At 41.6% G+C, this 25,203-nt stretch overlaps 1 protein-coding gene across 2 annotated transcripts; it reads left to right on the top strand.

Moving 5' to 3' along the window:
- Positions 1 to 1,520: 1,520 nt before the first annotated feature.
- RAB40B (RAB40B, member RAS oncogene family) lies at positions 1,521 to 24,274 on the top strand. Of its 2 annotated transcripts, none has more exons than XM_054393863.1 (6): positions 1,521 to 1,662; positions 19,632 to 19,692; positions 21,959 to 22,019; positions 22,869 to 22,946; positions 23,416 to 23,581; positions 24,003 to 24,274. In XM_054393863.1, the coding sequence occupies exons 1-6, from the start codon at positions 1,521 to 1,523 to the stop codon at positions 24,272 to 24,274; spliced, it is 780 nt and encodes a 259-aa protein (XP_054249838.1). The 2 variants fall into 2 exon arrangements, with proteins under 2 accessions (XP_054249838.1, XP_054249837.1); XM_054393862.1 differs by having other exon boundaries at positions 23,359 to 23,581.
- The last annotated feature ends 929 nt before the right edge of the window (positions 24,275 to 25,203 follow it).

Genomic DNA, 25,203 nt, shown 5'->3' with positions numbered 1-25,203 from the left:
CGTTTTGTTTCGAGTCTTATTTTAGTTGCTTGCAGTTTTTCTCACTGGCCCAACACCTGGAGTTAGAAGCCATGCACCTTGGGCTAGAAACCTGCTGAATTGATTTTAGTAGCACATGAAGAGTGAGCATTTGCACCAAAGGTGACCCCTTTCTCTCATTTCCCTACGTACTGCGTTGAGTGTATGTTTTGCAGTAACGGTAAGCTTTTCGTTTTACATGCTTTGTAACATCAACCTGGATTACAGGAGTGGGGGAAGATCTTGGTTTTGCTGACATCCGTGCCAGGTCTCATCCCAGTTCTGTACGAATAGGTAATACGGTTTAATGTGGAGACCGAGGGGTCAAAGCCAGCCGACAGCGGTGTGGATGTGATTGAAAAAGAACATGTCACTTCCAGATGTATCTAAAAGCCAGACTAAAGTTTGCAGCGAGTGACTCTAAGCACATAGCCGTGGCGGAGACTTCCCGCTTGCAGGACGGTTGTGTGGCTCCGCTTGGGGCTGATGCGGAGTCCTTAAGTGTTTCTAATCAGCAAGCTGCTTCTACTTCGTATAGGCCTCCCCTCGCAATTTCCTCAACACCCTACCGAGTCCTGGCGCCGTTTCTCTGGCTGCAAACGCTGTGGTTACTGCAAACCCAGGAGAGATGCCCGCAGAGTCGTGGCTAGAGAGTTCCGCCCCAGTTCCGCTCCCGTGCTGAGGCTCGAACCGGCGCTATCTCTTCTGCTCCACGCAAACCGCTCCCCCTCCAGGGAGAGCGCCTAGGTGCGATTGATGTGGGAAAGAACCAATGGCTGTGTTAGAGCCCCCTAGCAACTGAGCCGCTGTGTCCCGCCGGGAACACGAGGAAGGGGGCGGTCAAGGTTTGCCTTTCGCCAATGGATGCCGAGGAGGGTGGGGCTAGCGCGTTTGTGCCCCAATAGGAGAAGATAGGCGACTGTGGCTGTCGCGGAGATGCAGGCGAGGGGCGGGGCAACAGTTTCGGCGCGCCAATGAATGCTGAGGAGGGCGGGGGCGCAAATGAGCTGCCCAATAATGAGGGTGGGGGCGGGACTCTCTGTTCTGTCAGTGCGCCGGGCGGCGGGCAGGCTGAGCGGCGGCGGGACGGCCCGTGGAGAAGTGGGAAGGGGAGGCTGCCACCCGCCGAGCGCCCGCTATACCTTCGCGTTCCTGGGCACCGCCGACAGCCCCGCCTGGAAAGGGTCGGGCCCGCCGTCGGAGAGACGGTCGTTTTCGTTCTGTCTCCACGCGACGGGCTCTGCCTCTGTCCTCTCCACTGACGGCGCCTTTCCTCGGCGCGCCCCGAGGGCATCCCTGCTCCGGTCGCGGCGGGGAATGGCGCGGCGGGTGCTGCCCCCGCTGCCGTGAGGGGACCGCGCCGCTGCTTCCCGCTTCCTCGCCGCAAGTGTCGGGCATGTCGCTGCCTGCCGCTGCCCGTTGCGGTGACCTGGTCCCTCCGGGCCCCGGGATGGGCCGCGGGAGCTGAACCATCGGAGGGGCTGCGAGGAGCAGCGAGGAGGATGAACCACGTGGGAAGCCCGGTGAGAGCCTACGATTTCCTGCTAAAATTCCTCCTGGTGGGGGACAGCGACGTAGGCAAGGGGGAGATCCTGGCCAGCCTGCAGGACGGAGCCACCGAGTCGCCCTACGGCTATAACCTGGGTAAGCCGCGTCCCCCGCCAAGTTCTTCCGCTGCTGTCCGGTGCCCCTGTTCCTGCTCACTATTGCTCACCCGCGTACTCACAGGTGCCCTGTGGTTCTTCAGGCTCTCGGGATCCCGACCCGCGGTGGGGCTGTGGCCGCACAGGAGGCAAAGCCCACGGCCAGGTGCTGCCAGCTTCTGGGTCTGGGGAATCAGTGCAGCTGGAGCAGCAGATAAGAACCAGTGCTTCTGCAGCGTCCTGCTGGTTTGAGGAGCTCCCAGGGAGTACTCAAGGAGGAAAAGGGCGCAGGCAAAGACATGGGGAATGATGTTTTGGTGGATGTAGTTTTCAGAAAAGAGGTGGGATTCTTGTCAGGGTTTAAAATCCCATGAGAGGTGGCTCATATGCGAAATGATTTTTTGGAGCTCAAGTTTAAGAGAAATGTCTTAATACACAGAATGTAGTGATAGTGATCAAAACGACAGGATTTACCTTCCTAAGCAGTTACGTTTCTGTCATCATCAGTGAGCAAAGGGAAATACTAATAAAAGTTCTAGTAAAGGGTCTTTGATAAACAGAAAGTGTTTGCTGTGAAACTGTTTTCATTAAAAGAGCAGAAGAAGAGGGTTTTTTTTTCATTTTTTCCTCTATTTTTATTTCACTGTCATGCATGTTCTTACTGTCAGAAGAGTAGCTCTTTAAGATCAAGGTTCATGTCTGTAGCATATTTTTTCACTTAAGCTTTTTAAAGGACAGGACTGAAGAACCTTATCCCTGCCAGATACATTCTGTCTGCAGAACAGCAAGTTGTGAACCTGGAAGACTGATTTAAAACTAAGCTAATGGTTTGGGGAAAAGGAAGTTTCTATTTTCCTTCCCTCTCCTTCTCCACTTTTCATTCCTGCAATCTGGTTTGCCTACAACACACTCTAGTTTCTTTTTTTTTTTACCTTCGTGCAAATCTGTCATGTGGCTTATTAACAAGCAAATTATCTTGTCAAATTACCCATTGCTTTATTTTACTGCCAGTCTGTGACTAGTTAATTCACTGGAATGCTTTACATTGACTTAGGATCTGTTATTATGTTGAGTTCATAGCTCTGATTCACAGCGAGGAACTGGAGGGAGGGAGGAGAGTTCTCTGTACCATTGCTTATGAGTCAGACTGTACCTTGGAGGCATCAGTGTACGTTTTAAGATGTTTGCTTAATAATTTTGCGAAATTATTCCCAGGCATGTTGCAGTGTCTTTATTCTTCATGCTCTCGAGGTGGTTGAAGAAAAGGGACAAAAGGCTTGGGGAGAGTGTGCCTGGTCTGGCTCTGTTCTGTACACACAATATGGTTTATAAATTCTTACTCTGAAGGAGCACTTTAGTCTCCAATGTATCTTGACATAACCAAGAGAGAATGTTTAACCAGCTCCTGAGCTCATCAGTCTTACTTCAGGCTTTTGCCTGTAAACCTTGTGATGCCTGTGTTTTTGCTCTCCAATATTTGAATTGTGTGGCTAACACTATAACTCTGTAAACAGATTTCTTGACAGCCATGAACTACAAATATGCCTTTTGAATTATTCTGAAAGTACTGAACAAGCAGCTTGAAAATTCCTCTCATTGAGAACTGGTCTGTACAGAGTTGTAAGGGTCTTGCACTATTTCATGGATTGTAGCCCCTTCCCCAGGATTTTGTCAATCTGAACATTACAAGGTTGGGTAAATATGGCCATTGAGGACCTCACAAACTCTGCTGTGCAGAGGTCGGTGCTTCATAGGGACTCAGAGAAGGTGTTTGCCCTGACAAGATGATCCTGTCTGAAAAGAGGGATGTGAGTTACAAGAGCAGAGCAGATATAACATGGCATGGTAGTAAAACGGGGAAGGAGTATAAATCTGATTTTCAATTTTATGCAACTTGTTTCATAATTAAGCATTTTTGTGCATACTGAGCCTCTGTGTTTGCAGAGTCATAGCATGCTGTCTAGTCTTATTTAAGCAGAGATTTTCACTGTGAAAGTTCATACAGTTTTCACTTGGCAATTTACAATCTTCTTGAATGCATCACATTTGAAATGTTTTTGAACACTGCATGTAAACTGCCGAGTTTCTTTGGTTGTCTCTGTCTGACATCTCTGCCTGCATCCCCTCAAGCCTTTCCTACCTCATTTGAGCATGGCTGTGTAGGATGCAGCTGTGAGGAATCTGTGCAGGCTCAAGACTGTGAAAATAGAGATGTAAGGAGAGGAATAGAGATAAGCATCCTGTTAGTGTAATGACTCATTTTCTAATTTAACTTGATTAAAAACGCTCAATAAATACTGACTTTCCCCCCATTTTCAAGTCCTTGGTTCAGTTGTAGGATCTACAACTTTCATAGTGTCAGTTAGGTCTTTGAATTGGAAAGAGAAAATTTAGTGGTATGAGAGATTCTGTCAAAATGTGCCTCGTGTATAAGCTTGGAAATGAAAACTTTGTGGAGCTTGATGAGAGAGAATAGCTTTGAGACTACAAAGGAAGAGGTGAGAGATGATGTGCTAAAAGACAAGAACAGTTGAGGAGAAGAAGAGTAATCAAGTGCCCTGAAAATAGGAACAAACAATTTAATGTGATGAAACATGGGAATTTGGGCAGTTGTTAAAATGTAGTGTTTGCAAGACAGGCTGAATTTGATGTTTATTGCAACAAGAAAGAGGTTACTGCCACTGCTGAAATTTAGTAAAATAAAGTGGGATTATTAATGTTGAGAAGTTTGTGAAGGATCAGCCACAAAGTGTGACCAAGATGAAGGACAGATGAGCACTGAACAAGACCAACTATTCAGGGAGTTTACCAGTTCTGTGGATAAGATAGAAAGATTACCTTGAATAAACAGCTGAATTTCAGAAAGGGCAGCAGTGGATTAGAGGCTAGGAAGAAAAGTTAGAATTTAGCTTTGATAGAGAGTTTGTTCTTGTGCTAAACACAAGGAGGGATCACCAAGATGCACTGCAGTGCTTTAAGAAGTAGAGAGTGTTTGGAAAGGAAGTATAGGGAAGGGCAAGGTGTTGTACAGAGGGTGATCCCTCCTTTAGTAAGGAGGAGAATGTAAATGGACCTTCTGGGGTGCTGAGAGGTGGAAGAAAGGCTGAATGAAGATGGCCTTATCAGCAAAGAAGGATCAAAGGGGTTTTGGTTGCTTACTGTTTTCAGCAGCATCAAAGACAGTTAAGCAGACTAGAAGAATGAAGGTAAAATAAAATCTGAAGTGGGGTAGAGAAGGGTTGGGGGTTTGCATATTTTGGGTTGGGTTTTTTTTTTAAGCCATCTGATTCCTGAAGGCTGAAGCAGCTATATAGCTGTCTCATCTCAACTGCATGGGCTCAAACTTTAACTGTATAAGCCACAAATTATTTTTTCACAGGCACTTTCTTAACTATTCAAAAATAAATCTGCCATCTTTCTTGTCCCCAGGAAAATGTGGCAGTCATATATATGTCTTACTATTTTATGTCAGTACACAAAAATGACATTAAATCTGGAGATGGGAAGGGAAAACCAGCATCACATGATCAGTCAAGTCCCTGCAAGCTGCTGCTGGTCCACAAGCTGTGGTTTGAAAGCATTTGGTATGGTTGAGCTATTAAGGAGAACAATCTTTTGATGTCCAGATTTTTCTTAATGACTAAAGGGCTCTGGGTTAGAAAGAAGAAGGGAAGAAGTTTTATTAATAAGTAAGGACTGCCATGAAGGTGCATTGGTGAATATGATAGGTAGAGATAATGTACAAAGCTGTTATCCTGGAGATGGGATGGTAGGCAGTAGGATTCGTTGTCTGGGTATCCTCCCTTTACAGTTCTCCCACATCTTGCTCAAAACTGAAATTGCAAGAGATTGGACACAGTTGGTCTCTAACCTGGTAAGAAAAACTGCACCAAAATAATCTTCTAGAGAGCTGCAGAAACTTTGCTTTTAAGCATTGCTAATTTCTCATCTGAAAAGTTTCAGAGGAAATAATTTCTTCTAGACTAGAACAGAATACTTTAGGTGCACTGTCACTAACTAGACAAATATTTTGATGTTTTGTACTTTTGATTTTTATTCAGCTGGATTCTGCTTTGCTTTCATACTAACATATGCTTGCAGTGTGATTGCTTAACACAGGGACTGAAAAGAATGATTATTCAAACCCATGTACTCCTACTCCTTTTCTTGCAGGAACATCAGGTTTAAGCTGACAAATTGTCTCTCATCCTTTCTCACCTAGCAACCTCTTCATATCCTCTTAAATCTCATCACAGTTGTTTCTCTTCCCATAAATTCTGTGTGTCCTTAGGTTGAGAACTTCACTGGGGTGTTGAATGTCTTATCTCAATGCTTAGAAAGATCCTGCTGTATAATAGTTGCAGGTGTTAGTAAGTGGTTGTCACGATCACTAACCGTTTAGAAGACCGGCCTGGAGGTTGGGTGGTGCAGCCTCCAACAGACCTTAGGAAGAGAGCTGGATTGCCCTTCTGCACAGGGAGTGTTTAGACTGGTTTAGGTGTCAGCTGCTCTGATCCCAGCAGAAAACCTGTAGCTCTTGGTGAATCTTCCTGATCAAAGCCGTTTGCTGGTGTAAAGAGGAAGGAATGGGCCCTAAATAAATGAGGAAGCATTGGTAATACAAAGACTGAAGTTTGTGAGCTGATTGTGGTTTCCTCACTCACCCCCAACAAGACTAAATACAGAACTAATGGAGATAAAAGACCACAAAGTTTTGACGTTAAGTTTCTCTGTTCTGTGCTCATCAAACTGTGCTTTTGAAAATGTTGCTTGGCTGAAACTAAGGTGATACAGAATGGGTTCTTGTCCTACCATTATGACAATGTATTGGATGGGTTGCTTATCGCTGACTTTTGTTTTGGAGCCATTAGGCTTTCCTAAATGCAACACCTGAAGATTGCAATAGAAACTACTGGCAACATCATTAATTTTCTGTGTTCCTTTGCAAATGGCACCAGCTTTTAGGGATAATCTCCAGGCCGTTCTATCAAGATTTATCCAGCAGAAGAGTTCTTTTAAAGTTCTTGAACACCAGTGTCTAAGAGTAAATAAACACCTTTTGAGGTTAATTATGCTTGCCTGCACTTTATCTCACAGCACAAGGAGAGCAAAAATTGATCGGTCTTAGCTTAGGTTGACTAGATGTGAATTTCCTTTGCTCCCCTTGAAGTTTGTTAAAATCCATTTGTATACCCATTGATTTTGGTTTTACAAGATTCCAACTGCATCTTTGTACAAGGAAAAGCAGGTGAGGTTTAATTTCATATTCAAGTCTTACCACTACTCAACATCCTAAGAAGCTCCTCACCAGCATTCACTCATCCATCTTATGGACAAAAGGTGTTACTGTCTTAGAGTTTTGTAAAGGTCAGTGAGGTTTTGAAACCCACTTGATAAGTTTAATTATTTTTATTCCTAGCTCTTTCCTCACCCAGCCATATTGAAGGGGAAAAAAATCAAAACTCTGGGTACATGCAGGTATTCAAAGCAGATCTTTGTGTACCTTGTTCTTTTACAGTAACTGGCCTTTATGTTTGTTAGCAAGGTTTATTCTGCCACAGCAACAAAAGGCCAAACAAAGCAAACACCCACATTTTGGTCACACAGTACTGTGTGCTTCAGAAGGAAGAAATCTTAACATCATGTGAATATGTTTTAGATTCCTGCCTGAGATCAACCTGGACGCACTTGTGTGAATTTGATGCCTGCTGTTGCTACAAGTGATACTTCAGATTGTTGTGGCAAAAGAAGCTACAGCAACAGCTCACTCTCTTCCTTCTCCTGCACATTTGTTCAGTAGCATTGTGCTGACTGTCTCAGTTTCCTTTGGGCTACTGGTGTCTCCCCCTCCTATTTTCTTCATAGATATGAGGGAGTGGGAAAGTGCCTGTAAAACCAAAATAACCAGGAGGCTGCCAGACAGGTGTGCAATGTGAAAGACAAAAAGTCTAGGCTATTTTGGAAAGTGGTCACACCTCAAGGTAGTGGAGGCCTTTTAAGCTGCTTTGGCTTAACCACAATTGGGTTGGCCTGTGCCAGCATTCAGTTTTATCCAACACACTGATTAAATGACATTTACCTTTGCTGTAAATTCAGTTTTGTGCTGGGAGCTAAACAAGAATGGAAAATGGGATTAAGTACAGAAATGGGTTACCTTTAAAAGCTTTTCTTCTGTCTTGTTCAGTTCTTTTGGATTTTGTTTAACATGAGACCAAAAATAGGAAACGAATGCAATATTTACACAAAACATGGGCTGGTGTTTGCCATGCCAGTTTTATTTAAGGATCATCTCAAATGAAATATAACAGGATTGGTCTGAGCTTGCTGTGCTTTTCTATGCACAATGAAATCTGTTGACATAGTGGAACACATCAGTACAAATAATGGTTCCTTTATGTCTTGACTTGTAATATGGAAGTATGAACTGGGCAAGCTAAGTAGTCAGATACTCTGGTTACAACTGCAAATTCTGCTGCTGCAGATCAAACACTGATTTAACAACATGCACTATATATTTCATGTCCAGTCTTTCAGAAAGTCACATAAAATCATCTGTCTATGCTGATTGTCATTTAGTAGCTACTCAGGGCAAAGTCCACCAAAATACTAGTCTGCACAGCAGCTGTTTGTGTATCTAAGTTGTCAGTCAAATCTAAGTTAGAAAGCTAATCACTAGGAAGTTATATGTAATTTCTTCCCAGGAATGGAGGGGCTTTAAAGGTCCACAAATTAACCTTGCTCACATCTTTACAGTAGTTTGTGGCATCCAGGAGTGTCTTCTGTGACCTGGGTGGGATAAACAGAAAAAAGAAAGTCCTGGTAACAAAGCTGTGCCAGGTGACATTGTGTGGTGAAGCCTTAAGGCCTAAGTGCAGTACACACCTGCTTTTGATATAATTACACTCGTTTGATATGTTAATTAGACTGTTACTCTGGCTGCATATTAGGAATGTATGTGCTGTGTTCAGCTGAGGCTGCATGGATCTGGTCAAAGATTCTTACAGGAGGCTTGGTTTTTTTGAATCCTAAAGGATACAAATACCTAAGGAAGTGTCCATATAATGTCCAGACTGACTGAACCAAATCTAAACTATGCTCAAGATGAGGACAGAATCCTCTCTAGGGCAAAAAAGTAACTCTTCTCCAGCTGGGGGAAGGACAGGTAGGACCCAGCAGTGAAAACAGCCTTACAAAAACATTTCTGTCAAAAAAAGTAATTTTTAGTGTGTTATAGGCCTATAAACAGGGAAGATGAACTATTTTGGAATCATGTTTGTTGTCAGAAGCAGGGAAAGCTATTCACTGGTCATGAGACATACTCTTGTGCTATGCTGAAAGCCAATACAGCAGCTTTGTTGCGTGGGGTTTGCCATTGAAGGGTGCTGGTACAAAAGCACTGGGTGAAATCAGCAAGCAGTGCCAGAAGATGGAGGTGGTTAAACAGTAGCTGGTGAGCACAAGGAAGCTCGATGAGCCAAAGCTGCTGCTTCAGAGTTATCCTGGACATAAAAAATATTTGTGTATCATTGGATTTCAAAGTAGAAACTGGTAGTTTAATGTGCAGAGGTGGAGTAACTAGGACAAGAATTTCTGGAATGAAGATTTCCACGTAGTTTAAGAAGTAGCTAATGTCTAAGGTAAGAACATAAGGAATGTCATCTTGAGCTCATTTAGCCTAGCACTGTTAAAAATGGAAAGAGAGATCATGTGTGGGGAGGCCATGCAAACCTGGCTGCTTTCTGAGATCTGCTTTCCTCATGTGCCTGCCCACCTTCCTAATCCAACGTTTGGAGATTTAGGCTTCTTTGCAGCTACTTCATTTATCAAAATGCATAATGTTTGCCTTTTTTTTTTTTTAATAAAAAGTATAGTGGCATATTTTTATGCCTTTTTCCTGCTTTATATAAAGAAACCATTTTGCAGTGTATTTCTAGCCTTTTCTGCTAGAGAACATGGGATTCCATGATCCCCTTTGAAACATTCAATAGCAGTTGGTGTAGATCCCACCTTTAGGCTGCAGCTTTAAAATAAGATCTTGAGTGATGCAAAATCAAACTACTTAGAGCTTCCCCCAATGACTTTTGTATCTCTGCTTCAGGTTTCTATAGCCAGAACTCCCAATGCCAGGAATGCTTGTTTTGTGCTGGTTAAACTCTAGTGCACATTCTTGCAGTGTACAAAACTCCAGAGCAATGCTTTGTAAGAACACTGAATACTGTCATTCCTGGGTCAGAAGAAAAGCACTTGCTTAGAAGATTCCAGTTATTCTTAATATATGGCTGAGGTCCCATGTGTGTGCAGATGGAAGTGTAGAGGAGACTGAACATGTGGCAACGTTTACAAGTGAGCTGTAGTCCAGGAATGACACGTTTGCAGCTCATCTTTCACACTTGCAAATGCAGTCCAATCACTTGTATTTAATAACCATTATTTGTTTACTCTGTGGTGTGTTCCAAGCTTATGATTCAGATTTTACCTCTTTATTTTCCCCCAGTTTCTCTCTAAGGCATGTTGAGCACATCTTGGCTGTTGGTAACTCACTGTTCTGCTCCTGCCCTTGCTCCTACTTTTCCTCTGTGGTACAACTTCATGCAGAGAGCCCTACCCTGACCTTACCAGTATGTGTTTCCTTGTAATTCCACATCAGCAATGCTAAAGTAGCAAAGAATGCTTTATGCACTCTGGTGATTTGAGGATTGTGTTTGTCTATTTTCATAGGGAATGAGCCACTAGAAATGTTTGGATGAAACAATATTAAAAAAATCCCACTACCATGGTTTAATTCAAAGAAAGAAAAGGGGGTGGGGTATTTTAGTCCATAGGTTTTGAAACAAAATAATTGAGTCCTTCAACATTTTAGGGAAAACAATGTGTTAATGTATTTGCTATGCCCTTATACTTTGTTTGCAAGCTGACTTTATGCAGTGCCTTAAAATGGAATATTTAAGTGCATGAAATATGAAACTGCCAGCTGGAAAACCCAGAAGAGACCCAGCAGGTCTGGCAGCCTTTGTAATACTCTCTCAAGACTAGACTGAGGAAAAGAAGCTCATGGAGCCAAGGCAGTCAATGGAATGATTGAGTCAGGACACTGAGAGTTTTGAGGTACATGATTTCTAACGTGGCTATCTGGATCTGTATCTTCCTTTTCTAACTTTGAGCAATCCCTATACACAGTGCATGAGTGTAGGCAGGCAGGACTCTGCTCTTTAATCTTTCTGTATGTTTGCCTCGACAAATATGCTCCCTGAAGTTTGTGTAAAGCACAGCCTTGACTTTTCAAACCATATCTGATTTAGTAGATTGTGGTTTAAGTTGAACACACGTTTTGTCCAACAGAAGCAAGATAAATGGAATTTTAAACAAATTCATAACCTGTTAACTTTTACATTGATTTTCTTTTTTGGTTCAGACAAGAAATGTAGTTACTTCTAGAATTATATTAGTCTTGGAGTAAGAACATTCTAGAGTCCAAGAATACAATGTGGTGTCTTTTATTCTTTCCATATAAATTCCAGGTTTTATATTTAAACAGGAGTTTAATTCACTACAGTCTGAGAACTATATCACTAGCTTTATAAGCAGATCCACTCATCAATCTACACTGCATTTGTGTTCAACACCAGCAGCAAGAAATATTGCTTCAATGCAGGAGACCACATGAAAAGTCATCTTACAGTTTCAAATTGAAGAAAAGTTTGCAGTTCTAACAACTTAAATGAAGTTTGGCCTCAGATTAATGAGTTATCTTTCTGGAGAAGAGACCTTTGGGGGGGTTGTAAATTAAGAGCAGCTTCTCAGGTTGTTAAGAGGACAGAGTGAGGCTCTGTGTGGTGGGAGGGTGAGACAGCTGGGCTAAGTGGAAACAAGAGGGTAGAGGAAAAACATTTTTACCATGAAGACAGTCAAGCTGTGGAACAGGTTGCCCAGAGAGGTTATGCAGTCTCCAAACCTCATATCTGATCCTATTTTGAGCAGGAGGTTGATCTAGATGACTTTCTGAGATTGCTCTGACCTGAAACTGCCTTTGGTACTACTCACTTGAAATCAGTTTGTTTTAATTTCTTGGAACTCTGAAGCCAATGAAACGATGAGTGGAGCAAGAGCTTTGTATTAGTGATATATAGTTTGTTTGGCTGCTTTAATCCCAACAAAGATTCTTTGCCAGGATTTTGTCTTAATCTTTTGTCCCAGAAAATCAGTGTAGCTCCAACATTGGCAACTCTTATGCTGGAATAGCTGGGGAGGAGGAGAGGTGAGAAAGAGAGGCATCATCCAAGCTAGACTTAATTTCCTTCATTTTTCTAATGGAAATGTGTCCTGAATGTATCTCATGCCTTGGAGATCCTTTGAGTTAATGCTAACATTATGTATAAAGCCCATTTGGCTGCAGCATGTGTATCACTTGGAATTCCAAATTCACGAAGTGCAGGTGGTCTTCTGTCACTTGTTTAGGAGCTCTTTCTCCTCAAGTGTCTGTGCTGTGGGAGTGATGCCTCTCTGTTTTCTGGATGATGGCTTTTAAGCCCATGGTAGTTTTTCAGTTACAATACGAATTTTGCTCTCTGGCATCCTTTAAAGCACAATTACTGCACTTACACCTACATGTTGTGAATTCCCACTTTGATCTTCAGTTCATCATGATGCCAGAATTCATTACTTGTTCAGCTCAAGGAGTTCCTTTTCCTCTTCTAACAAGCAGTGCTTTGTGGGGTGTGAAAAAAACACCTGCTTTTTTGTCTTTTTAATTATCTGCACTTGGTGACAAATACTGCTGTGACTTCTGGGAATATGGGTGGCATCCTGGAGCAGATTTTTTGATTGCTTTTGGGGTGTTTTTTTGGTAAACTTTTCTTATATCTTGCCATTTTAAATAAGTATTGTTTACAATTTGATAATATACAGGAATATGGTTGTGAAAAAAAAGATTTTTCTGATTTCTATGATTCTATATATCATAATCTTTTTTGGTTAGAAGAGACTTTTAAGATCAAGTCCAACCTTCAGCCTAAGACCATCATGGCCATGAAACCATGTTCCAAAGTGCCATGTCCACATATTTCTTGAACACCTCCAAGGATGGTGACTCCACCACCTCAATATGCTTAAATGAAAGTTTAATTCTTAAGACTCATTTATTTGAGACTTGATTTGAAGCCTACAGAAATTTTGGAGAGGTTTGCAACTGTTCTCAGTGAGGTCTTCAGCTTATAGCTGAGAATAACAGTGGCTGGATGTTCTTGTGACTCTTCTCATGCCAAGTATTTTTGAACTTGTTTACTGGTAATGAAGTGTCAAGACACAAAAAGGTCATTGTTCTCTTTTGGAAAATATTGTAAAATGTGAAATATTGCATAGGGGTTTGATATTTTATAGTAGGTTTGAAACTATTCTGCCTTCCAGATTCTGGTCATATTTCAAACCTAGGGTTTCACATACAAAAAGGGCAAGTTCTGCATGGCTGTGTCCTATCTCTTCCTTGGTTTGTAGAATTTTAAGATACCTAACCTGCTTTCTAGTCTTCTCCTCATGTACCAGGATGATTTGACCTACACTGTTAAGCTTTGTGATAAAGAGTTGCTATACCACACAAATATCCACAAGCACTGAAAATACTGGAAAATCAACTGTTACATAAAACTTACTCCATTTTGGGATGGTCATTTGTCTTAGCCTGGCCAAGCTTCCCTTCACTGTTCTTCCCATGGGCTTGCAGAGTATTTTGGCCAGCATGGCTGTTGCTAGGGATGTCCACGTGTCTCCAAGTAGGTGAAACAAAGCATCATGTTTGAAAACTATTTAATTGGATGGTGTGTAGAGGTGGAATTGTGAATGAGCAGCTGTCCTCCAGAGCTGATGCTCTTTGAAAAGAACTGTTTTAGGAAGATAGGATGCTTGTTAACATGCCTGACATATACAAAGGAGCTCCTCTTGCTGTCCAGCTCTTAGAGGAACTGATTGCAGCAGTGAGAAGATGGTAACATACAATACCTTTTTTCCCCACTGTACTTATAATAGAGGCTAATTTCTAAATTAAATTTACTTGTGCTAGGTTATGATTGTCTTTACTTTGGACTAAAAGTTGAGGGCAGTTCTTTTTATAAAATGCAAACCTTGAGTAGAAAAGAGCTGGTTTGAAATCCTTTTGCTGTTTTAGACCAATGACTACAGACTGGGAATTTTTGATGCTATTTTTTTACTTTGAGTTGCATAGAATATGGAGAGACAAGCAGAGAGCTTATAAAGCTAATGCTTGTTGTCTTCTGCCAAAAGTGTGTTCCTTCCCCAGTGCAGGGAACTGTGATGCACATTCACTCTTAAATCATAATCTGATGGGTTTGGCTTTAAACAACTATTAAAAAAACCTTTGACTAATAATTGCTGCTAGTCAGTAACTGTCCTATCTCAATGCATCTGCAGAGCTGTTTGTAATTTCGAGGATCTTGTCTTCTGAGTTTTCTATGCAGAAGCAGGAGTTGCAGTGTTGTGCATAAGCAGTTGAATTTAGGTGCAGGAGAATATAGATCTGCAAGGGGCCAGAGATGTTCTGTGATCACTGATTGCCCCTTGATTCTTTCACATCTGTGGAAAAAGGGGTCAAGAGACAAACACCTCACAAGATTGCTGGGATTGATATATTAATCTCTTCCCAGTTTATTTCAAATTTATTGCTACAGCGTGCTGAAATAAAGGAAGAACTTGTCAGTGATGCAAATGCCACTCCCTTTTCCTGCAGTGCTGCTATTTTTAACCAATAACATGTTTATTTATAGCAGCTTTCATCTGAGGATGTTAGTTGCAACTTGTAGTAAACATCTGAGTTGACAAGCTTGCTGTATGCCTCTGATAGCCTTCTCTTGTGGAGTGGAAAAAAGGAAACAATGAACTTCAGTGCATAGCTCCTGCTTCTCCCTGACCAGGGGGATGGGAACAGTTTCCTTTCTTCTTGTAAAATAAATTTCTAAGGTGTTAGATTGCCAAGAGACTTATATTACTATTGATAAGTAAATGTTAAGCTGAAGAGAATAAAGTATGATCTCAGGATCTTCGTTTCCTTTCCTCTTGATGTGAACGAAAGTGGATTGTTCACTAGTTTCGGTTAAAAGTTGATTATTAGCTCATGACAAATAATTTTCTCTTCTTTCCAGTCATCTGTCTTGAAAGTTCAGTTTTTATTTAGCCATTTTAGCAGAAATCCTGCAAGCTAAGGCATGATTTTAAAACCATGTACTTACCTAACAAGTTATTTGCATGTTCTTTTGGGGAGGGTGTGAATTTAATATGCCAAGTGCTGGCTCGTTTACTTATTAATGCTCATAGCCAGAGGATTAACAGAAACTTACTCAGGTACTGCTACTGTTAATTAGCAACCTGACTAATTAATCTTTTGGGGTTTAGAAAAGTTTTGGAGTTTCAGTTGCTAGTTTTGTTTTCAGATCAGTATTGGAGGTCTCCCACAAAGTTGTGTCAAAGTTCTTACTCTCAAACGTTTTGCTTGGGTTCTGAGGACAAGAGTCTGGATTAGAGCCAACTAGAGCTCTGAGATCTTCACATTTTAACCTAGTGCACTGAAATTTTTGTAATTATGAGAAACTTCTGGGTAGTAGTTAAAGAACACTTTCAAGTTTTAAAGATAGCTTCTTGTAGAGCTAATTCCTTTAAGCACTTCAGGGAAAAGAGGTGTGCTGAAGGCCAGGTTGTGATATTGGCATGTCTGTGACTGTAAACACAGCGAAACAGAAAGCTGAGCTTTCTGATACAAACAGCTTCCTTTTAGAAACAGGAAAACTCCCATCACTGAAATGAGTGAGTTATCTGTGAGACTCTGTGGTTTATGGCCTGATTAATGAGGTGAAGAATACAGTCTAGATAGAAAATTTTAGTGTTTCCATTTAAATCTGAACAGGCAATCTGTGCTTTTCAAACAGATGGCTTTTATTGCAGTAATTAATTGTGATGGAAAAGCCTGGAATTTGGAAGGTGGTGATTGTTCTGAGATGGCAAGCAGAAGGCAAATCTGACTGTCCCATACCCTGGCTTTGGTGCCTACATATCAAAAGAGAGACCCCAGTTTTACTGAAAAGAATTTATATCTTTGCAGCGTGATTTGGAAAACATGGGCTTTAGTTTTTAAAGTTTAGTTGAATTTTTAATCAAAAGCTTCCTGTGAACAAGAATTGAATGGAGTTGGAAGTTGTGTCATTTCTCAAGAACACTTGAGGCAGCTCCAAATGTCTTCTGAAGAGAAAGGATAAAGCTTCGTTTTAAGAATGGGTAAAGCTTCATTGTAGTGTGTATGTGAGCAGTGAAATAGCTGAGGAAGCTTAAAGGAAGGAGTGATGGCACCATTGAATTCTCACCATAGAATCATAGAGTGGCTTGGGTTGGAAGGGACCTTAAAAATCATCTAGGGACGCTTTCCACTAGACCAGGGTGCTCAAGGCCCTGTTCAACACTTCCAGAGAGGGGGCATCCACAGCTTTCCTGGGCTGCCCACACCAGTGTCTCACCACCCTCACTGTCAAGAATTTCTTCCTAATATCCAGTTTGTATCTCCCCTCTTCCAGCTTAAAGCCATTGCCCCTTGTCCTATCAGAAAATGGTTTTAAGCACTCTCTGAAACCTAAAACTGTTCACTGAGCGTAGGCAAGTCTTTGAACCTGAAGGCTGTTTGCAGTGGACTTTGTTAAATACAGGCCCAGAATCCCCCTGAACACACTTCATTATTGGCATAGGAACAGCCAGTGGGAAGCAGACATTAGTATGTGTCTGAGAGAGTCTGGACAGACTGATGGAGTGAATGAGTGCTGCAGTAGTTGTCTAACATGGAAATCTCTGGAAAGCAGTCAGGCCATGGAGGCAGGGAGTGGGAATGGTTTTGTTGTTGACTTATTATTTATTTTGAAGTGGTTAGATTCTGTTTTCATTAAACCTGAAAGCTGTTAAGCTGACGTCAGTTATCTACAAGGAGCAACATGCCTTCAGCTTTAAAGAAAGGTCACATCAAGAGGAGTAAGTAAAAATAATCAAGCCAGTTCTGTAGTATTTATGACCTGAAGTGTAACAGAGCACCAGGTTCAGTCATGTGTTCTGCACTTTCTCATGTATAAAAAGCGTTGGGTTTGGGAGCATTTCCAAACCAAATGTGCCACTGAATAAAGTCTTTCAGTTCTGAATTAGTAAACCACAGCTCTCTGAAGAACCTGCTCTTAAATTTCTTGGGTGTGTTCCCTTGCTTTTCTTTCTCCCCTCTCCAGGAGTTTATCAGAGTTGAAACACAGATCCAAAGCCAATGCAGAATAAGCTCCAAACCATTAAAGTTTTAGGCTAACATCAAATTCCTATGAAAAATATTGAGGGACAAATCTGGATTTTACCTGGTTTTGTATTATCAAGACCTGGCCAATGGTCTGTAGTCCATTGCTTCAGATTTCATTCAAGTGAGTCAGGTTTTACTGCTGCAGAGCTTATACAACTGGCTGTCAGTCATGCTGTAGATCACTGAATCTGTTATTAAACCAAAGAGAAAAGATTTTTGGTGTCAGAAATGTTGCCTTTGATGGAACAAAAATGACCAAAGGGTTTTGGACTAAAAAGACCCATCACAAACCCCACGAACTTGGGTACACACTACTATAAGCTATGAGAGCAGTAAAAATACACAGCAAGCCCTAAAATAATCAGTGTTGGCAGGAGAGTGCAGTGTGGTCAGTGAGGCAGAAGTGATAGTGTGGCAGTGGCTGCAGAGCACTGATGCAGAGAGGATGGCTTCCTCTTTACTGCACTTGTTACCAAACAGCTGAATGCTTTTTGGGCAGTCTTACTACATCCCTGAGTTGCAATATTTCTTCATGTTTTCTATTTGCTAATTTTGTGTTTGAGAAGAGGAAAATCCATTACAAATCAGTTAAACTGAAGCAATCCAAACCTTTCAGCAAGGATAGTGACTTATTTGTTTCTTTCATTTCAATTTATAGCTTTAGGTCAAAAATTTTTACTAAAAACCACCCATGAGAGAGATACAGCACTGGGAGGTTTTTCTGGTGGTGTTCCAAGTTGAATTTTTTTTTGGATCTAGCAGCCTTTTGCTTCCCTTTCTTGTACAAAGGTACATTTTAGCTGCACATCCAAACAAAGCTATTCTGTCTTCCTAAATGAGTGAATAATGTGCTGGAAGGACATGGGATTTCTACAACAGCACAATCCACATCTGTTGGGCCTCATTGTTACTGTTTCGTGCTGTTCCTGATGCGTCATGGCAAAAGGGGGTTTTATTTTGGTTCTTAATCAATGGCAAATGCTAATTTCAGGGATGTTCAGGTTATATCATCAACTCCTATCTAACAGCTGAAGAATAAGGAAGTTTCTGAATCCATCTCTTCTTCAAAAATGTTTTGAGAAACCTGTAAGATGGTTTCATAAAAAGCAGCTGGTAGTAGTCTGTTCTTCAGACTTGTCTTGTGTATGTCAGATCAAAAACAAAGGAATATTTTGCATTATGTGTGTGGCTAAACACGAGTGACTTGCAGTAGTTTATGGTCTGTGGTGCAAAGCACGGTGCCAGGTTTATTCAGCTGTGTATCTTTTAGCTATGCAGCACTCATTTTGTGTGCTTGGGATGTCTGAACAGAATGATGGATGTTGGTTCACTGTGTGGGATGTGTCAGTGTTTGCTAAACATTGTCTGTGTCTCTTCATTAACTGTAGATAAACTGGTGGAAGTATTTCACCCTGTGGGAAATATCAGTGGTAGCATGAGATGCTGGAATGAATTAGAGTGTTAGGAAGGTTGTTCTGCATGTTTCATGTATCCAAGAATTTCTGAAATTATGAAACTTGCCTTTTAGTATATAGTTTCCATGTCCCCAGACATCTGTAAGATAGTGGTAATACTATTTTGTATTTATTATTTATTTTAACCTGTGGTTTGTAGGTTTGCCTTTCCTAATACTGCTGGAGACAAATGAAAGTAAGCCTCTCAAAACTGGTGGTGATACATTCGGGTTTGGACTTTTTTCTGTGTGTATTTCCAAACGTACAGATAAAAGCCTGTGTTAAAGGCAGAAGATGCTTCAATTCACATTTCAGCAGTGAGCTAAAAGGTTGAAGTCCCTATTACTGCTGTCCCTGACCTTTCAGCTTAGTGCTTATCAGGGAACTGTGAAGTTGAGATGCCACTGAACCCACCTCTGATTATCAGAATTGGAATGATCAGGAGAATTTAGCTCGCTCTCTTTGCTGCCAGAGCAGAAGGAACTGTGTCAAGAAGCTTTTTCACAATGCACTCCTACTTCACAGTAGGATGGATTCATTGGCTTGTAAAGTGGGAGTAGCAAAGCAGTAGGTTGATGTGACTCAAGTGAACTGTCCTGCAGGCAATGGAAATGAAGTGGCACCTTTGAAACATGTTTCCTGACAATGTGTAAGTTCCCATCGTGGCATGCATAGGTCTTCTGGGCAGAGAAGGCTGTTATCAATGGGAATGGGAAGAGCTGGAAGACAAATGGCAGGCTACTTCTTGCACTATCTGCTGCTTTTATGTAAGAGGGGGACATGTACCCGATGTAAGAGCTGTCCATGAGTCTGAGGTGATAAGGAAGAAATAATAGAGGTGGTAAAGCTTGGGAATAGACCAAGAGAACAGCGTTGTCTGCGATGGATGCATGAGAGAGACTACAAAAACCTAGTTCTTACTTTTTTTGAGAGAGAAAACTCCTCAGGCTTACATATTGTAATGGTAATGAATAAAACAAACCATTTATCAACCTGAAGGGAGTGTCAGACATCTGCTGTGAATGGACAAAGCTTAAATTATATGAATGGGCTTTGTAACTTTAGATGCAGAAGCCGTTATTTTACATAGAAGATGATAGTTTGTTTTTTCAAGATCAGCTTCTTTGACAGCTGTATCTGTGTGCATATGGTACTCCTGCAAGCTGCTCTAAGATTTGGTGACTGCCTTCCCCACAGGTATAGACTACAAGACTACAATGATTCTCCTGGATGGCCGGCGAATCAAGCTGCAGCTCTGGTAAGTCTGTGCTCTACCTTTCCTCAGCATTGAGATTTCAAAGACAGAAAAATGCAACTCTTCAGGGCAGGAAAAGTGAGCCAGGCAGGTGGCCCTTTAAGCAAGTCACACTTTCTCTCTACCTCCCTTTTGCATCTGTTTCATGTAAAATGAGGGACTCTACAGTTGCTCTTACAATGAGAGATGTAGAAATGCAGATGAAAGACACAAAAGATTCCAAGTGCCTTCAAGATGGATTCAAAGTGCCTTCAAAGATTATAAAACATACTGGTAATAAGAACCATGGAAGCACCTTAGAAAGAATACAGTGATTGCCCATTCATATAATTTGCTCCATTCATTAGTAGCAATGGTCAACTAAATATTAAGTACGATTTAAAACGACAAAAAGCTGTGCTGTTGCTCAGGTAATTTAACTGATATGCAGCCTGAGGGATTTGATCCTACAAATGTTTTTCCTGTAGGGTCAAATACTTGGTCTGTCTGTGCTTTCATATGAAGGAAATTTGAAGATGGCCATCTTCTGGTTCGTTTAGAAACACTCAGTGATACAGCTTGAAAGGTGCATTCACATCACTGCCTCTTAAATATATGGTTTCCCTCTTTCTAAGGGCATAAAAGAGGGAGAAGCAGGGTCAGTACAAGACAATAAGGAGATAGAGGGTGATTTCTGAGGAACCATAACCTAGATAAATCAGAGACAGGTTCAAAGAACAAGCAGTGTTCAGACAGAGAACTGGAGATGAAGGTGAATTATCACAATTATATCCTTTTCCTTCTAGAAGGCAATCCTCTGCCATTTCCACCTTTCAAATTAATTTGTATGTTTATTTCTGTTTGAAACTTTTTTGAAATTACTGGAGTTAAATGCCTGTGTGTCAAAGCTAAGTTATTTTTAATGCATTCTTCACTGGTTATTTTTGCTTTTATGATTTTCAAAATAACATTTCCAATGTGAAATGCAATGATGGATATTAGTACTCTGCCATATGGTATCTTGCATTACTTGGTATTTTATTCACCTACTTTCTTTTCCTTCTTCTTTAATTTTATATAGCTTAGCAAAAAATACCACAAATTTTATCTGATAAGCAGCCAGGAAAGAGATGTTTTAATTCTTTTTGTGAAGGACAAGGGTCGTCTTTGGACTCCTTAAAATAACAGATTAGAAATGCTTCTATGGTTGCCCATATACATGCCTTGCATTTGAAGATCTGTAATCTACCTCCAAAAGTCTTTATAGATTTTTGCTTTTTATGTTCTTGACTATAATTTTTACTTCCCCATACTTTATGCAATGATTTTTGTGTGTATGTGTGCATGTGCGTACTTTACTAAAATCTGTGGCTCTGTAGGGATGCCTTCATCTTCCTAGACTCACCATGAACTATTGCTGCTGTAATCAAGAATTCACAGTTTCTCCATTAGTTTCCTTGGCAATAGCTTTTGTTTCCTCCCACTTTCCAATGGCTGTGAAAACAGAACCTTTCTTCAAGCCCAACTAAACGCAAAGTCTAGTGGCATATGTACACTTGAGCAGCAGCCTTTGTTTTCCAAGGGCAATCACAAGAGTGAAGTTTTGAAGTTCTTGTCCTCTTACCCTGAGAAATCTGAGAAATGTGGAGCAAAGGGCAGAATGCCAGTGGGGGAAAACTGCTGAGAGGGAGAAGAGCTGGTGTGCGTTAGTGCTGGGGCTGGCGGTGGTGTGCGTTAGTGCTGGGGGGGCTGGCGGTGGTGTACATTAGTGCTGGGGCTGGCGGCGGTGTGCGTTAGTGCTGAGGCTGGCGGTGGTGTGCGTTAGTGCTGGGGCAGCTGGCGGCGGTGTGCGTTAGTGCTGGGGCAGCTGGCGGCGGTGTGCGTTAGTGCTGGGGCGGCTGGCGGCGGTGTGCGTTAGTGCTGGGGCAGCTGGCGGCGGTGTGCGTTAGTGCTGGGGCAGCTGGCGGCGGTGTGCGTTAGTGCTGAGGCTGGCGGCGGTGTGCGTTAGTGCTGGGGCGGCTGGCGGTGGTGTGCGTTAGTGCTGGGGCGGCTGGCGGTGGTGTGCGTTAGTGCTGGGGCGGCTGGCGGTGGTGTGCGTTAGTGCTGGGGCGGCTGGCGGTGGTGTGCGTTAGTGCTGGGGCGGCTGGCGGTGGTGTGCGTTAGTGCTGCTGCTGCCTGGCTAATGGAAGGGGAGCCGATAGCCATCAGTACGGATGAGTTCATCTCCTTGAACTCCTAGCATGGGAGGCCACCTGCTTCTTTAAAAACATGTATCATTTATTTTGTGTAGGGATACATCAGGACAAGGGAGATTCTGCACCATATTTCGGTCTTATTCGAGAGGTGCTCAGGTAAGCACAGTACAGCTTCTTCAGTGCTGAGTGATGGTCGTTGGATGAATGAAAGCAGTCAGCAAACCACCTCGATGGCTTCTGTTACTCACGTGTGGATTGCATGCAGAGTCAGTAACAGGCTGAGGATAATGTGGAACATGGGAATAACAAGGGGCAGGAATTTCTTTTGAGGAGGATAAATCCATGAGATTGAAGTACAGGGATATATATATATTCTTGTACCCTCTTGCTGTACCTTGATAATTTAAGCATTTTATTTTACTTAGATCATGTGAAAGATATACCAGCACTGCTTTAAAAAGTGTGTGCCAAGTAAGAGAAATCAACAACATAAAACTGTCAAGAGTAACGTGAAAAATACATTTCATCACATTTCAGGGTATGTTTGTAAGGACTTGTAAGGAAAAAAAATTAAAAAAAAGGCACAAAGTCACTGTAGCATCAGACTTTGAAGTGTTGTAATTCATGCCATGTTGGTTGTGAGGAATCACAGCTGTTATGTTACAGAACCTCACAGAACATTGAATCTTCAAGCTCCTGAATGTGACCAAAAATACTATTTGCTGGGATGTGATGTGTGAGTGATCAGCCAAACTTGTGCACTATAAACACTTACCTAGACATTAGACACTAAAACTAAGTCAGGGTTTTTCTGCCCCTTAGCTGATCTGTAATCCACACAGAGGTGGGGCTTGGTTTTATAGCATGCTGGAGTTCCCCTCCATTGAGAAGCTGCTCAGCATCTCACAAGACTACTGAAGAAGTGGGGAATCTACAGTTAGTGTTCTGTGTTATGCCTCTGTTGAACTTTGATTTTTTTTTTTTTATTTTTTTCTTTTACTACAGGGAGTAATACTGGTGTATGATATTACAAATCGTTGGTCATTTGATGGGATTGATCGATGGATAAAAGAGATTGATGAGGTAAGGTAGGATCCCAGAGTGCCACCAGTCTGTAACAGATGACAACTACCAACTGCATGTGGTATTTTCTGCTGTTGTTCCTGGCATTTGTAGGCAGTGCTTACTACAGAGTTATCTGAGATGCCAAGTTTACAGTCTTCTCTCTCTGTTTATAATTCTAGTGAGTTGGAAACATATCTGCTCAAGTGTCTCATTTCTTCAAAGGTGTTGATGGAAAGCATATGGAGGGCAAAGATTTCATATTGTAGTCCCACTCTTGCTAGAGATTTGCTTACATCATCTGTGCAAGCCTGTCTTCTCCAAGGAAGGGATGTTTTTAGATCAGAGAATCATAGAATAATTTAAGCAGAAAGGGACCTCTAAATCAGCTGGTCAAACTATTAATTTTTTTTTATTGCTCCTCTTTGTTCAGCATGCTCCAGGTGTACCAAAAATCCTGGTTGGAAATCGCCTTCACTTAGCTTTCAAGCGCCAAGTGTCCACTGAACAAGCACAAGCCTATGCTGAGAGGCTGGGCATGACTTTTTTTGAAGTCAGTCCACTTTGTAATTTCAATATTACAGAGTCCTTTACTGAGCTAGCAAGGATAGTGCTGATGAGACATGGAATGGACAGGCTCTGGAGACCAAACAAGGGTAAGTGAAGTACACTGAAAAAACGTGTAAATGTAGCCCTAGCTAAGGTTAATGGTTCATTAATATTAAATAATTTAAAGAAACTTAAACCCTGATTTAAAACCATCAAAAGAACTGGGAATCCTGTACAGTTTGCTTTCTAAATAGAAAATGTGTATCTGCAGGCATCACCTGTTCTGCTGTTGTAGGGAATAACATTATCTTTCCTAGCACTGACAGGCTCAGTCAGCTAAGTATTAAGACATGAACAGAAAGCTGCTGCAGCAGATATTTTGGATAATGTGTATGTGGGAAAGGGTGTGGGAGGAGAAATGAGAATTCATCCTGGAAGCAGAGAGTGCATGCAGAGTGTTGGGTGTGCTGCTACCACAGGGCTGACAAAACCATGCTATTCTAATGCAAGTTTTGTGTGTTTTTTAAGTGCTCAGTCTGCAAGACCTTTGTTGCCGTGCCATAGTTTCCTGTACCCCTGTGCATCTTGTTGACAAGCTTCCTCTCCCTGTTGCCTTAAGAAGCCATCTCAAATCTTTCTCCATGGCAAATGGCCTTAATGCCAGGATGATGCATGGACGCTCTTACTCCCTTACATCCAGCAACATCAATAAAAGGAACAGTTTAAAGAAAGCTAAAATTATCCGCCCCCCCCAGAGCCCACCAAAAAACTGTGCAAGGAACAGCTGTAAAATTTCTTGAGCTCTCTGTGGAAAAAGGCACCTGGATGGAATCCCCTCATGTGAAGCACTGAAGGACTCCTCCTTTAGTGGCTGACCACACTCTGTGTATATATCACACTACATAGGCAAAAATAAGGAAACCAAGTCTTATTTTAGAGCTTGCTCACTAAGGGAATGCTGCTTTGGAATGAACAACACCTCCAGTGCAACTAGAAGGGTGTGACACTGTTGGATTTTCATCCTGCGTTTTGGTTTCTGATGTGCATGATGCCGTTGTTTTTACTAGTAGATGTGTTTTCATGTAGGGGATAATTGTCATGATATTCACTTCTTATTCCATGCAAGCTGGAGAGTGACCTGCTATGTAATGGTATCAAACCCTGTCTTTTGGCCAACTATTCAGAAGCCTAGAATAGAGTCCTCAGTTTGTACCTTAAGGCAGAGGTTTTAAACACGATGTGTTGTTTACATTGTTCGGTTCTGCAGGCAGTGGGTCAAATGCTGCCACACTGCAGCTGTGCTCTGGGGGGGGTGTAAAGCTTCCTTGATAACTTTGAAGCACTAACTTAACTAAGCTAAAACTGTATATATAATTATTATGCACATACACACCAAGGTTTTGTCCCATCTGTGTATGTAATAGATTTGATAAAGTTTTTGGTATGTTATTTAATATTTTGGGAGATTAATTTGTGGTTTAAATACTTATTTTTCTGTAAAAAAAAAAAAAAAAGAGGAAAACAAAAAATTACATTTTATACCACTCTACAAGAAAGTTCTAAGAGGAAAATGCCAAAGACACTGTGGTGAAAGGAACATGACTTAAAGAGCTGCTTTACAAGGAAAGAACACTATTTAAAAAATAAATAAATGTTTCTGGAAAAGAAATCCTCTTCTGCTTTCTTGAGCTGGGGAAGGTTGTCTTTGTTCTTCAAGTTCACAATCTAC

This window comes from Indicator indicator, chromosome 29 (genome assembly GCF_027791375.1).
Source record: "Indicator indicator isolate 239-I01 chromosome 29, UM_Iind_1.1, whole genome shotgun sequence".
Lineage (NCBI taxonomy): Eukaryota > Metazoa > Chordata > Aves > Piciformes > Indicatoridae > Indicator > Indicator indicator.
Note: the sequence above shows the minus strand (reverse complement) of the source record. Positions and strands in the feature narration are given on the sequence as shown.